Source organism: Semicossyphus pulcher, unplaced genomic scaffold (genome assembly GCF_022749685.1).
Source record: "Semicossyphus pulcher isolate SPU_LCO1_2020_fin unplaced genomic scaffold, fSemPul1.0.p SCAF_1, whole genome shotgun sequence".
In the NCBI taxonomy this organism is placed as follows: Eukaryota; Metazoa; Chordata; class Actinopteri; order Labriformes; family Labridae; genus Semicossyphus; species Semicossyphus pulcher.
The window spans coordinates 13,286,024-13,297,526 of NW_027211603.1; the positions used below are offsets into that span (position 1 = coordinate 13,286,024).

The 11,503-nt window shown below is 40.2% G+C and overlaps 2 protein-coding genes across 2 annotated transcripts; both read right to left on the minus strand.

Annotated features, from left to right (window-relative positions):
* Positions 1–1,312: 1,312 nt before the first annotated feature.
* On the minus strand, positions 1,313–5,056 carry nsun3 (NOP2/Sun RNA methyltransferase 3). The gene is made up of 8 exons (XM_069663760.1): positions 4,834–5,056; positions 3,854–3,957; positions 3,645–3,768; positions 3,269–3,509; positions 2,931–3,085; positions 2,113–2,234; positions 1,525–1,715; positions 1,313–1,449 (listed from the first exon to the last, which is right to left on the minus strand). The coding sequence occupies exons 1-8, from the start codon at positions 5,014–5,016 to the stop codon at positions 1,373–1,375; spliced, it is 1,197 nt and encodes a 398-aa protein (XP_069519861.1). The 5' UTR covers positions 5,017–5,056; the 3' UTR covers positions 1,313–1,372.
* A 1,290-nt stretch (positions 5,057–6,346) lies between these two features.
* Positions 6,347–9,209, minus strand: LOC138585571 (ATP synthase F(0) complex subunit C3, mitochondrial-like). Its single transcript, XM_069657821.1, has 5 exons — positions 9,135–9,209; positions 8,748–8,847; positions 8,115–8,186; positions 7,015–7,214; positions 6,347–6,735 (listed from the first exon to the last, which is right to left on the minus strand). The coding sequence occupies exons 2-5, from the start codon at positions 8,784–8,786 to the stop codon at positions 6,621–6,623; spliced, it is 426 nt and encodes a 141-aa protein (XP_069513922.1). The 5' UTR covers positions 8,787–8,847; positions 9,135–9,209; the 3' UTR covers positions 6,347–6,620.
* Between the last annotated feature and the right edge of the window lie 2,294 nt (positions 9,210–11,503).

An 11,503-nucleotide genomic window follows, 5' to 3' on the forward strand; every position in this document is an offset into this window, starting at 1 on the left:
TAAAAACCAAACAAACCTACAATTGTTTCTTTGCAGCGGAAGAAGTTGTGAACATCATGAATTTAGGTTGATATTTTATCAGTCGCAGTTATGGAACAACATTATCATACATCATATTTGGAGTTCTGTTTATGCCCACCAGCAAATGTGAATCCAATATATAATCTCTTTTAGTTTGGTTTTGGTCTACCAGCTCCTGAAGAAGGCTGTTTCGCCTCCAGAGCTCTCCCAGCGTGAACTGCTACCCGCTTCATACTGAAAGTGACACTAAAGCCGCTTTCCCACTCAAAAATCCCACTCCCGCTAACACCTGGGTTTTTTGCTTAGTGGGAAAGGCTACAATCGGCATTCAGACCCGGGTCAAATGACTCTGCAGTAGACCCGGGTAATTATCGCCTCGGCTCTGATCAGCATTGATGGAAACAGAAAACCCGGGTCTACGCGCTAAACTCCGCCCCCTTTCCGGCGCGATGCTATGCTCTGTCTGTAACTTCTGTAACTCCTCGTCATCTCAGCTACAAATTCCTTCTCCGTCCAAGCAGCGCTCGAACATCTGGCAAATTTGTCTGCCCCAAGTTTGATAAACAGATTATAATAAAAGATACAATAAAGACCTAACCACCATAACATCTTCATTGTTTACTAACCCTGTTTCTGGCACGTTAGTGACGTCAGACGGAGACGCAGCAGGAAAGAGACCGACAGGAGTATACTCCACTGGCAATTGGAAAAGAGACAATCAGCATTTATAAGCAGGTCTTCGTCAACGTGCTAATTTTGGTGGGAAAGGGGTATATGAGAGCAGCGTGAGTGAACCAAAACACTAAAGTTGCAGCCGGGCAGCTAAACGTTGAGCTGAACTCGCTATAAAGCTTCATAAAGCGGACGAGAGCTGCAGATTCAGGTGATACTTCTCTGTAGGTAGATCCCCTTAAGAGACTCCTTCCACACTTTAGAGGTAAGTATGAATGATTTAAGCAATGTTCTATTATCACTTTGTGCTGGCTGGTACAAGTGTTAAATGTTGTGCAACATATTCAGAAAGAAGAGCTGATTAAACTTTAAACTGCAGCTGCATCACTTATTGTCTTGAGGGTGGTCAAGTTCTCAAACAGCAGACTGCCGTTGCCTGCATTTGGCAACACTGAAATGTGTATCTGCCTGTCGCAAGCACTGCTGCTGCTACTTTCCTCCTCTGTAAGTGACACAAGCTGGCACTGTGCAGACTTTACAGTGTTTTTCTGTTTGTGGGACTGACTTTGAGCCAGTCCCATGAGGTGAACCCACCGGTAACAAAAGCAGTACAAAAGGAAATGTGTATGTTTACATCCATTTTGTTCGCACATATCTTTCCTGCACAGGAGGATACACACTATTTCCTCCTTCTAATCCGAGACAAAAACATGGGTCCCCAGGTCTTGCCGGGCTGAGGCACCACTAAAATGCCGAGTCTGTTGTGATAAGAGGACACAGTACCGTTCTGTGGCTTCAGGGAGGGCTTTGGCTTGTGAAGTGTCTGTCCATGATCAGGGTGAGCAGGACTAAATGTAAAGTATTTAGATAAAGGAATTGCAATCTCCTCCCACAGGTCTTCAGGTTCAGCCTCGGGACAATCATTCAGTACCGTCTCAACCACAGTGTAGTTCTCAGAGCTGGACAGAGTGCAGGTTGAATAGACGACAACGCCCCCCGGACGCACCGCTGACAGTGCAGACCTGCAGGGAGGAGACAAATACTGGGACTAAATTACCATTTCAAACACTGCTGCAAAGCGGCATTATATTCTGTTGCATACTAGTTTTCAACTTACATAATGTATATGTCTGTCAGTAACATGTCAGGATTCTCATATCCATATTGAGCACAGATGATACAGTTTCATTGGAACTCTAATTACCTATGATTTTAATATTATTTCTCTTTATAGCACTGTTTGTAATCGTGGTATATGTAGTATAATCGTGGTTTAAGTATTTTTCATGAAGTGCTTCGATAGTCTGGCAAATATCTTATTAATCCTTACCAGAACCAAAATACTCTTGTTGGAAATAAACTTAGTATCAATGTATGCACTCACTGCAGACATTTATTTAGGCTGGAGAAAGGTCTTACCTAAGCAGCTGAGCCTGGAGCGCAGGCAGCCTGGCTCTTTCCTTTAGTCTCTGTTCCCCCTGCTGGCTGCTGCTAGAATACAACCAGCTCCTGTCATTCGAGCACGGAGCATCGACTAAAACCTGCAACAAGAGGCAGTAAGAAATGCGAGTCAGAGGGGCCAACAGTGTAATGGCAGCGAGAGAAACAAAGGGTCAAAAACGCAAAAGTGAAGGAGCAAGAATATGTCAATGATTTATGAAGGTAAAAGCAGACAGATAAACAAATGCCAGGGGTTTTTAAAATGATGCCCGTACATGTTATATTTTTTCCACACAGCACCTGAATCACTAAAGGCAAACTGTGATCAGACAGGTTAAAGAGAGACACCTGTCCCTTATTACACAGAGTAGAAAATTAAATCAAATAACAGCCTCTGAAACTTTCATCTCAGCAGAGAATCTTTCCACAAATCTGTCCAAACTTTACAAAGCCATATCATTTCCACAAAACAGCTTGAGTGTGCGCAGTCTGTTTGTACATCTCTATTGCTTTGCCTTTTTTTTACCACACTGTCTTACTCTTGAGTCTGTGCTTTTCAATATTTGGTTCCATTATCAGTCACTCTGAGTTCTTTCATTCCTCCCGGCCATTTGTCCGCCTCTTCTTGGCTCAATTTTTGAATAAACGTTTTTCTTCTTTTCCACGGGGCTTATTAGCTTCTGTTCAAAGGCTTGCTGTTCTTATTAATTTCTAACCTTGAAAACAAGCGTGACACCTCAATAAGTTGAACACTGCGAAATTCACTCACACGTTGCCATAAACATGACTCTCCCCACCTTGTCATATGTTCCAGCTTCACTTTGCCCAAAAGAGCGTCCGTCCTGTGCAGACACAATCACTCTGCTGTTCAGTGAGTGAGGCAGAAAAGACTCCAGGGTTCTGCTCAGCCAGTCCCTTCTGTGAGGATCTGGTTCATTACAGCAGAGAAGTGCTGGAACATAATATAGGAAAGTGTTACTTATAACCTCTATTCAATGCAAATGCGCTATTCACAAGGGAAAAAACTTTCATTGTTTTAAAAAGTGTACTAATTGCACAATCTTATACCTCTTTGCAGAATAAAAATACAATTAAATAAAAAAATTGCAAACTCAATTAACAATGCTTGTTTTACCTGGGGTGGCACACTGCATCATGGCGACAGCTTTGCCCCCAGGAGCAGAACAAAGATCCAAAACCTTCTCCCCATCTCTGACTTGCAAAGCCAGTACTGGAAGCAAAGAGGCGGCATTCAGCAGGTAGTACTGCTTCAGCTGGCCAGGCCTGTGGGCCTGAGAAGGGAACCGCAGTGGATACGGGTGGATGTAACATTGTAATGTAGAATGGGGTAAACGGAGTGAATGCTCTGATTGAAGCTCATGACTCGACACAGGAGAGGTGCTGTCATCCTGCAGACACTTGGAGATGTAGTTAGGTGGCAGAGAGTCATTCCTGGCTTGGAATTTAGAAATGGACACTGTTGAGGGGCCATTAGAAAGCAATGTGGAGACATCCGTTTGCAGCAGCAATGAGGAAAAGCCTTTTATTTGGAGAATCTCTGTGATGTCTGTCACAGCGCTGAAGCGGTTTAGCATAACTCCATACTGCCAAGAGTTAGGGTCCAGGAGCACTGTTCTGTGGGACAAACGCAATCCCAATTAAGGCGGGTACATACACAGTCCATAGGTAAGCTGCAATAATTATTTCAGAAAACATTTACCTGGCAGATGCCCACAGGTCTCCAAGTTCCTTGCTGTATTGCTCGTCAAAATGGTCCAGTACAAATTGACATGACGGTCTTTGTTTTTTGCACCTTTTTGTTACCTGTCACAAACAGACTGTAGTAAAAATCTATCTTGCGATTAGTACAGTATAGTACACTCTGAGAGCACTTTGAAGATAATTTGAACCTTAATGTCAATAGTAAATTTGGACCAAATCAGTATCACTGTTTTTAAATAATCAATTCAAGTCTTGATATTCTCATTTCCAGTTGAACACCTTATTAAGAAGATGTAAGATGTACATTCTGGTTTAATGTGAATTTTCCCTTTATAAAATTGCTTAACTCGGGCTGAGAAAACAAACTGCTGTCTAGTGTCTTGTACGCTCACTACCCCTGGTGGATACTGAGTGTAAAATGACACCACCATAAATTATATCAGATAAAATGACATTATGTACCTCATTTGAAACAATTGGCTAATTACACAATAAATTTCCATGTCATACAAACACAAAGTGTTTGAAAGTGTTTCTGGACAAACGAGTCTCAACTGTGCCTTGGTTACTGAATGAGGAAATGCATAATACTGTGTTTTGAACGACTAGGCTTTCAGCTGCTGCGTTACAGACAACTGGGAACTCGAGTACTTCCCAGTAGAACTGTCCGACTTCCGAACTGTGCAGTCTGTAACCACAGATACGATTGTATGGTTTGTTTATGTTTCTATATGTATGTCTGGAACGCAGCATGTCTCTGACCTCTGACTAGAAAAATTCACCATCGGAAGTCGGAAATTTCTACTGGAAATGTCTCGATGTCCCAGTTGTCTTGAACGCAGCAAGTTAAACTCGTGTTTTTTGACAGGAGCTGTAACAGAATGGGGCTGCAGAATACAGCAACTGCATTCAAAACCAGACAATAGCAAATCAATAAAATCAATGCCCCCGAAAAAGCATCCCTTAATTAGTGTTTACCTTGTTATTGGGTGTTCCTTTTTGCTCGTTCAGCTGTAAAACAACCTCGGGAACCGTGTGACAGTTCACGCTGCAGAACCACGACCACCACGGAGGTGTAGCCGTTAATCTTTTAGTTTGTAAACAAATTGCCCTACGCGTGATGTAAAACTGATATGATATTGTAGACATGAAATTAGACATTCAGTAAACCAAATTAACTGTTTGGCCAAATGTATTTTCATATGGCTCGACTTTTCCCTCACATACCGGGAACACGCGCATCACTCAAATCCGTCCCCCCGAAACGTTTTGTTTCTTTAGTTCCACCTGACTAACTACTGATTTATTTTTTCGTCGCAGCGTCAATGGGTGTAATCTATGCCAGTGGTTCTCAACTGGTGGGTCGGGACCCAAAATTGCGTCACGGAGCTGTTCATTGGGTCGCAGATGTGTGCTTGAAAAAAAGAAAGTTGTGGCAAAAGGTCTATGCTGCGCTTTTTGAAGGATATGGGTCTTATGACGTGCATGCAGTAGTAGTGTAGTTTATTCATGCTCTCTTCCATGTATTCTTTAATTGGATAATCCCAGCTACAGCTACATTTACATTCTTGAAACTTGATGAGCCCTAATGTAGTTGCATTTGTTATGCACTTTTTGTTTATTTCTGTTGAAAAAAGGGCTGCAAACTGAATGAATTGTAGAGAGAATGTTTTCCTCTTATGCACTGCTACCAGTTTGTCATTTTGCTTGACTATTATACGGTTGTGTTTGTGATGTCTACATTGTGATGTTTTGTTCCATCTCAGGTCCAAACTGCACCATTTTTCATTAAAGAAGTGGCTGAAGAGGTTAAAAGAATTTCAGAAAGTTGGGTCACGATTTATCATTAAGGAGGAGGATGAGGGTCCTGATGCTAGACCAGTGAGAACCACAGATTTATGCGATGTTTAAGTATAGAACACAAACCCAATTTTGCCAAATAATCTCTAAAGGTTAAGGCTAAGTCATATAAACCTTTGTTTGGATTGTTTCATCATTTTAGCCAGAGATTTCATCAAGTTTAAATTACCAAAATGGTTAACCTCTGGCCATACAGTGGAATCGTTACTCCAAGAACAAGGTACCATGTAGAAGGGAGGTAAACTGAAATTGAGTTTGTCAATACTCTTTTTTTCTGTGTGTTAAGACAGAGTGTTATAATACCCCTAAGACATTTTGAAGTCTTGTGTTTTGTCTTTTTGGGGGGCCTATACAAAATGTTGTTTTGTGAAACTATACTGTTACTGTCATGTACTTCTTTGATTTTGTGCTAATTGTCATTACTTTGACACTTCACTGTTGTGGGTTTTGCTTCTTTTTCTAAAGCCTGTGATGTTGATGCTAGCCCTATAAAACACAAGCCATTTGTGTATCTACATTTGCTGTCGTGTTGCTTTTGAGAGCAACCTTTCTGAATCTAAAATCAACATACAAAAATAAACCAAACTTAAAAAAAACACACTACAACTTACAAAAACACAAACACACCAAGGAGAATTAAAGATTTACTTCTGTTATTTGTTTCATATTTGTTAACAAAACATTTGATTAAATATACAATAAATTGGCAAAACCATCATTTAAAATGATTTGGGTATGCCAGAGTTCAACACATCTGTGGGTTCACAATCTTTTAAGAGACACCAATGAACAAGAATAAGCAACACATTAAGTTGACATTATCCTACCATTCATTGGTAATTCAGACTGCCAATGCTTTAACCATGTGTGTTTACAAACCCTCCTTTTGCAAAGGCCTGTCTGGTTTACATGGCAAACAGGATAAGGAATGCAACCATCAGACAAAAAAGACCCATAGCTTCAGACAGAGCGAATCCCAAGATGGCATAGGAGAACAGCTGCTGCTTCAGAGAGGGGTTCCTGTTGAGAAAGAGGGCAACAGCTGAGACACATTAAGGGAACAAAGTGCTGAAAGTAAAACTACCCAGACATTTCAGTGAGCAGGTTACCCCAGATTTGAAAAACTAGTCAAAGCTAACAATTTTTTCTTTCTTGGAAAAAACCCAGATCTGTCTAATTAATTAATAATGGAAAACAAATGACAGCCCTTTATGACTGCTGATTTACATATATATTACCATCCCTAGTAGAGAAAAAAACAAAATGTCCTGAAACAACAGATGATGTATATTTAATTACCTGGCATATCCAATAATGAGGCTACCGAACACCGTTCCAATTCCAGCTCCAGATCCAGCCACTCCCACAGTGGCAGCTCCTGCTCCAATGAACTTTGCAGCAGTGTCGATGTCACGGCTCACAGCGCTAGTCTGGAATCCCCGCACCGCCACCTGCTGCTGGGAGGCTACAAGACTCTGTGGTGCCAGGAGTGAAGCAGTCTGAAATACAGCAATTTAGACCGGTTAGTTAAAATAACAAGAACATTTCAGATCAAAGTTGCACGGATATTATTTTTTTCACAAAAGCTTTGCATCTTAATGTCAGTTACTTTTGTTGCCTCACTAGCAGCTGAGGTTTTGTTCCTTACTATGTGCTGGTTAGGTCAGCTCAATGAAATTATGTGGAATAGTTACTATACCAATAAAGTTCTTGCCAAAGCCAAAACTTTGACCCTTAAACTTATACTACTATATACTGGATTAAGGTTTTCAAGTGATCAGTGCAGCTTTAGAAAAGGTATAAGAAATGTCATACACTAAAGAAGACTTAGTATTACAACAGCAGAACCTAGGTATATGCAGCTAATATATCCACATATGCTAACTAGACAACGTTAACTGTAGATGCAAGCATCAGCATCGTCTTTGCTGACAATTTTACAAAAAACAATGTTACTGCTCAATTGGAGACATTTCATGTATAAGAATGATATCAGGTTAGAAACCTTTCCTATCACTCAAGCAGTCTGTTAAGTTCTTGGAGACATGACAAGCTGACAGTGTAATGTTAAGTAACTTTGTTATTGAAGCTACATGAAACAATGTAATGAGCAGCTGCCCTTGGCTTTGCATTGTTTAGCTATGAGGAAGGTTAATAAAAAAAAGAAGAAAAAAAAAGAAAAAAGAATAAAGTTTATGCTTTTCACAAATATGTTCTGTGGCACTTTTTAAAATGCACTGAGGGTTTTAATTGTCTGGTCACTCTTATTATGTGAGAATTAAGGTAAAGGGAATAACAAATTATATTAAAGGAGATGTGATGGCTTAAGGGTGCCCCTTCTCCATGAGCTCGCTCAAAGTCTTTAAATTAGTTAGTATTAGTCAGCAATAGCAACTTACCTCTGCTTTCCTGGCATCTGAGACGACTGCTGCAGAGAGTGGTCTGTACAGAGCCCGAGATCCAGCACGGACCTTAATGGAGGAAAGAAAAGTTAAGACACCGGTTATGAGATCTGTGTGTATAGCTTCAGATTTGGTCAGAATAAAAATACTCTGTTTTAGGACAAAATCCAAAACATGTGGCTTCAACCACTTGACATTCTGCTTATAGTAAATATTGTGAATATTGCTTAGGAATAATTCTGCTAACACAGTCCATTTAAATGTGACTGCATCTCAATTAACTACAGTATATGCTATAATTTGAGATGAAACAAATTAATATAAGCTTACAAGGGTAGATTTACTGTATGACTCGGGGGTACAATGGATAAGCCGAGTATTGTCTTATTAATGTTCAAAACAGGGACGCCCTTGCAGGTGTGAACACTGACTTTAGCAGAGGGTCAAAGTAGGCTAACTATGTATAGCTTTGTGCCAGTGTTAGCAGGCTATGTAGCGGCTACATAGCTGCTCTCTGTTGAACACACATATTCGCATTTTTTTGCAAACTGTTACGATTTCATCAGGCAGAGGTAAGCACAGTGGCGGAGTACATATAATTGCTATCTCCATTCATTCATCCTGACTTACCAGAGAGGGCGTGGAGACGAACTTAGCACAGGCATACATTACGAAGGGACGAAGTGGTCAGGTCAACCAAAGGAACTGGCGTTGATTCAGTGTCTGCTTTCTGTTGAAAACAATACATGAAACACAGCAATGACAATTTGCATTTTCATAACTTTGTTGCTATCTTGCTAAATAAGAAAGTACAAGGTGTGCATGCTGGACAGACACAAGTAAGGTCAAGATTAGCTACAAACCGAACAATGTCGCTACAAACAGGCTAGTTGTAAAATCAGAAGAGCTGAGCAGTGCTGCAGTTAAATGAACTACAGAGATAACGAGTTACACGGAAGCGTCACTATTAAATATTTTAACTAAACACAGTTTGTGACAGAGGAGGTTAGCTCTCACCGGTTTGTAGTAGAGGTCGAAGACACGAGAGGTATGCGCATGCGCAATGTCACACTAAAGGGTTGACATCCGGTGTGATGACGAAAGAGCTGTGCTTTATACATCCATTGGTGGGAGCTATTACCCAGTTATATATTTTACCACCCACTAAAGTAACCATATGAAAAGATTTTTGTAGACTATGTTCATCCTCATACTGCATAATTGTATCCAGTATCGCACTAATAGAAATTATAAGTAATTCTGGTGACTGTGGAGAGTGGAGTGTGCTTTACCAATACTTTTACATTGCAATGAATCACATGCCAGTACTTAAAATGTGACCATAAAAGAAGTATAGAAGTAATGTGATCACAAGTAATCTGATTACTTTTGCAGGAGTACTCTCATTACAAGTAATGTGATTACAATTGTAAAAGTAATCTGATTACATGAAACCTGATTTTTAATCGTAAAAGTAAATTATAATCAGTTAAAATCTCTAAACGGCCCACCCAAAATCAGATTATCGAGGTAGCTCAGTTGATAGGGAGCCCATGTATTGGAAAGCTCCTTCCCACGCTGGTTCAGTTCCCACCTCTGCCAGACCATCGATCCAGTGCAGACATTTAACATTACAATTGTGTAGAATAACAATCACTTTAAATCCATAAACAATCCCACTAAGGAAAGGCATAGAAACAGCTCAGTGTATAGAGCACCTGTCCCGTGTATAGGAGACAGCATTTAAATTCTGGTTTGATTCCCATCTCTGCCAGACCATCAATCATATTTACTTTTCCAGTACAGTCATTAACCATTACAATTGACTCCTCTCTAAGTGAGAATGAAGAGGTCATAAAAATCGAGGCAAGAGCACACCAGTCCCAATGCCCCCACGTCTTGACAATACCTGTTCAGGACAATCATATACAGGAACAACAATGTTCCTGCACAGCAGGGTAAGTCAATAAATTGTTTTATTTGAAGCTAATGTTTAGTTATGACTCCCCATAACTTTCATTATCTCATATGTTTTAGCCTATTGCTTGCAAAATAAAGTTCCCCAGTGGCAGGCTGGTGTAATGGTTACATTGACTCACAGGTAAAAGGTTCTGGGTTCAAAGTTGGCTGGGCGCTTTCTGTGTAGAGCCTGGTTGTTTTCAATGTGCATCCACAGATACTGGGTAGTTGGGATTCCTCTGAGTGTAGTGTCTATTAATAATTTGAATGAATGTTATTTTTCAAAAAAATCGAGTGTCCTCAAATCAATGTCCGATGTTAATACTCACAAAACTCTGAACGAACCCCTTGAGGAAGGGTACCCACTTAGCTCACTGGACAGAGCACAAATGTGCTAAAGTACATACGATTCAAAATTCCAAACAATCGCCTTGTAAGGGACCAAGCAAAAAGCCAAAAGGACAAAGGTATAATAAAGACGAAATTGACTTTTATTAAATTGAAGAATGTCAAAACTTCACAAAATCTGAATATACACAAGAAATACAGAAACTACAAAACAGGGGCCAACATCAAAGGAGGTCAACTTAGCAATAAAGACCTAAGCTATACGTTACCAAACTATAACTAAATAGACCTAACTTCTAATAACACACATGGGGGTTATATACTAAAAGGACTAGTCCAAGACAGACACAAAGGGGAAACTTAAGTGACTACCAAACTAAACATCTAACAAACTATAAATATACCAACATAAATAACCTATTACAAATTAAGCTATTAACAACAAATGAAATGTCTATTGCAAAAGCAATAAAGTAAACCAAAAAAAAAAGGATGTTTTGGCAGATGAGACTTCCAAGTCTCCCTTTCTCTCATCCCTCCTATTAGTGCTTCCCACTTCCTGTGGGCTGGGCTTAAAAAGCCATCTTTGCCTGGGAGCATGCTTTTTGTCAGGTAAGCTCAAGCAAACAAATCAAAAAGAAAGGTAAGTATAACTTTGCAAATTAAACTAAGTCACAGAAAATAAAACATGTGACAGAATGTTAACTTAATATGTGCACCCAAATTAGAAAACACAACTGTCCTAAATGTTATAAAGTTATTCATTTAATCAACAGAAAGTGTGTAGTGTGTTTTATTTAAGGGCAAACAAATGGCTGAATGTGGCCGCACACGGCCCTCAGGATAGGGTATCCTTTTAGTTCAATGGACAGAGCACCTGTGCCTTGCATCTAAGATTGCTGGTTCAATTCCTACCTCTCCTAGACCATATAGTGTCCCCCTTTCCAGTACAGTCATTTAACTTTGCAATTGTGCACTACTCCAAGGATTTTGAAACGCTGAACAAACCCCTCAAGGAAGGGCATCCACTCAGCTCATTGGATAGGGCACCTGCCCCGTGCATCAAGGTGTGCATTCGC